Below are 517 nucleotides of genomic sequence, written 5' to 3'. Positions count from 1 at the left end.
GCCGCGTCCCCTGACCCGCCCTCCACTGTCCCACCGGCCTCTCCCCGGCCGCTCACCTCGCTTGATCACATGCATCGCGGCTGGAAGCTGAGGCGATACGGATGAGATTCAAGTCTGCAGCGCTCTCTCTTCCGCAGGGAAAGGCAAGACAAGCCGAATCTCCTTCCCGCCACCCGAGACGCAAACAACGTCGCACGCATCACGTTCTCTACGCTACGCTGCCGGCGCCCGGCGGTGGGAAGGACCGGCTTTACAGAAAGTCAGCCTTGCTCATTAGCCACCGTTTGAACGTGGGCGGGGCCCAGGAAACCACGCCCCTTTCGTGGCAGCAGTGGTTGTGGGCACGCCCGGCGGGAATGCGACGCTCCCGCCGCCATATTAAGTGTGGGCAGAGTCCAGCAGCCAGCGCCGCTCATGCACCTGCGTGGGGTACGGAGTCGACACTGATCTCTCGCCGCCAAGTCTTAGCCGAGCCCGGGACGGGACCCAGCACTCGGAGCGCACCAGGGGGGGCCCA

The 517-nt window shown here is 65.4% G+C and overlaps 1 protein-coding gene across 1 annotated transcript in view; it reads right to left on the bottom strand.

Annotated features, from left to right (window-relative positions):
• The window catches only part of RRM1 (ribonucleotide reductase catalytic subunit M1), a 67,041-nt gene extending 66,840 nt beyond the window's left edge, over positions 1 to 201 (bottom strand). The window contains exon 1 of the mRNA XM_006764320.2: positions 57 to 201. Coding sequence (XP_006764383.1) covers positions 57 to 75 — 19 coding nt within the window. The 5' untranslated portion in view covers positions 76 to 201. The remainder of the gene's footprint in view (positions 1 to 56) is intronic.
• Between the last annotated feature and the right edge of the window lie 316 nt (positions 202 to 517).

Source organism: Myotis davidii, unplaced genomic scaffold (genome assembly GCF_000327345.1).
Source record: "Myotis davidii unplaced genomic scaffold, ASM32734v1 scaffold1181, whole genome shotgun sequence".
Classification (NCBI taxonomy): Eukaryota; Metazoa; Chordata; class Mammalia; order Chiroptera; family Vespertilionidae; genus Myotis; species Myotis davidii.
This window is presented reverse-complemented; position numbering and strand designations above follow the sequence as displayed.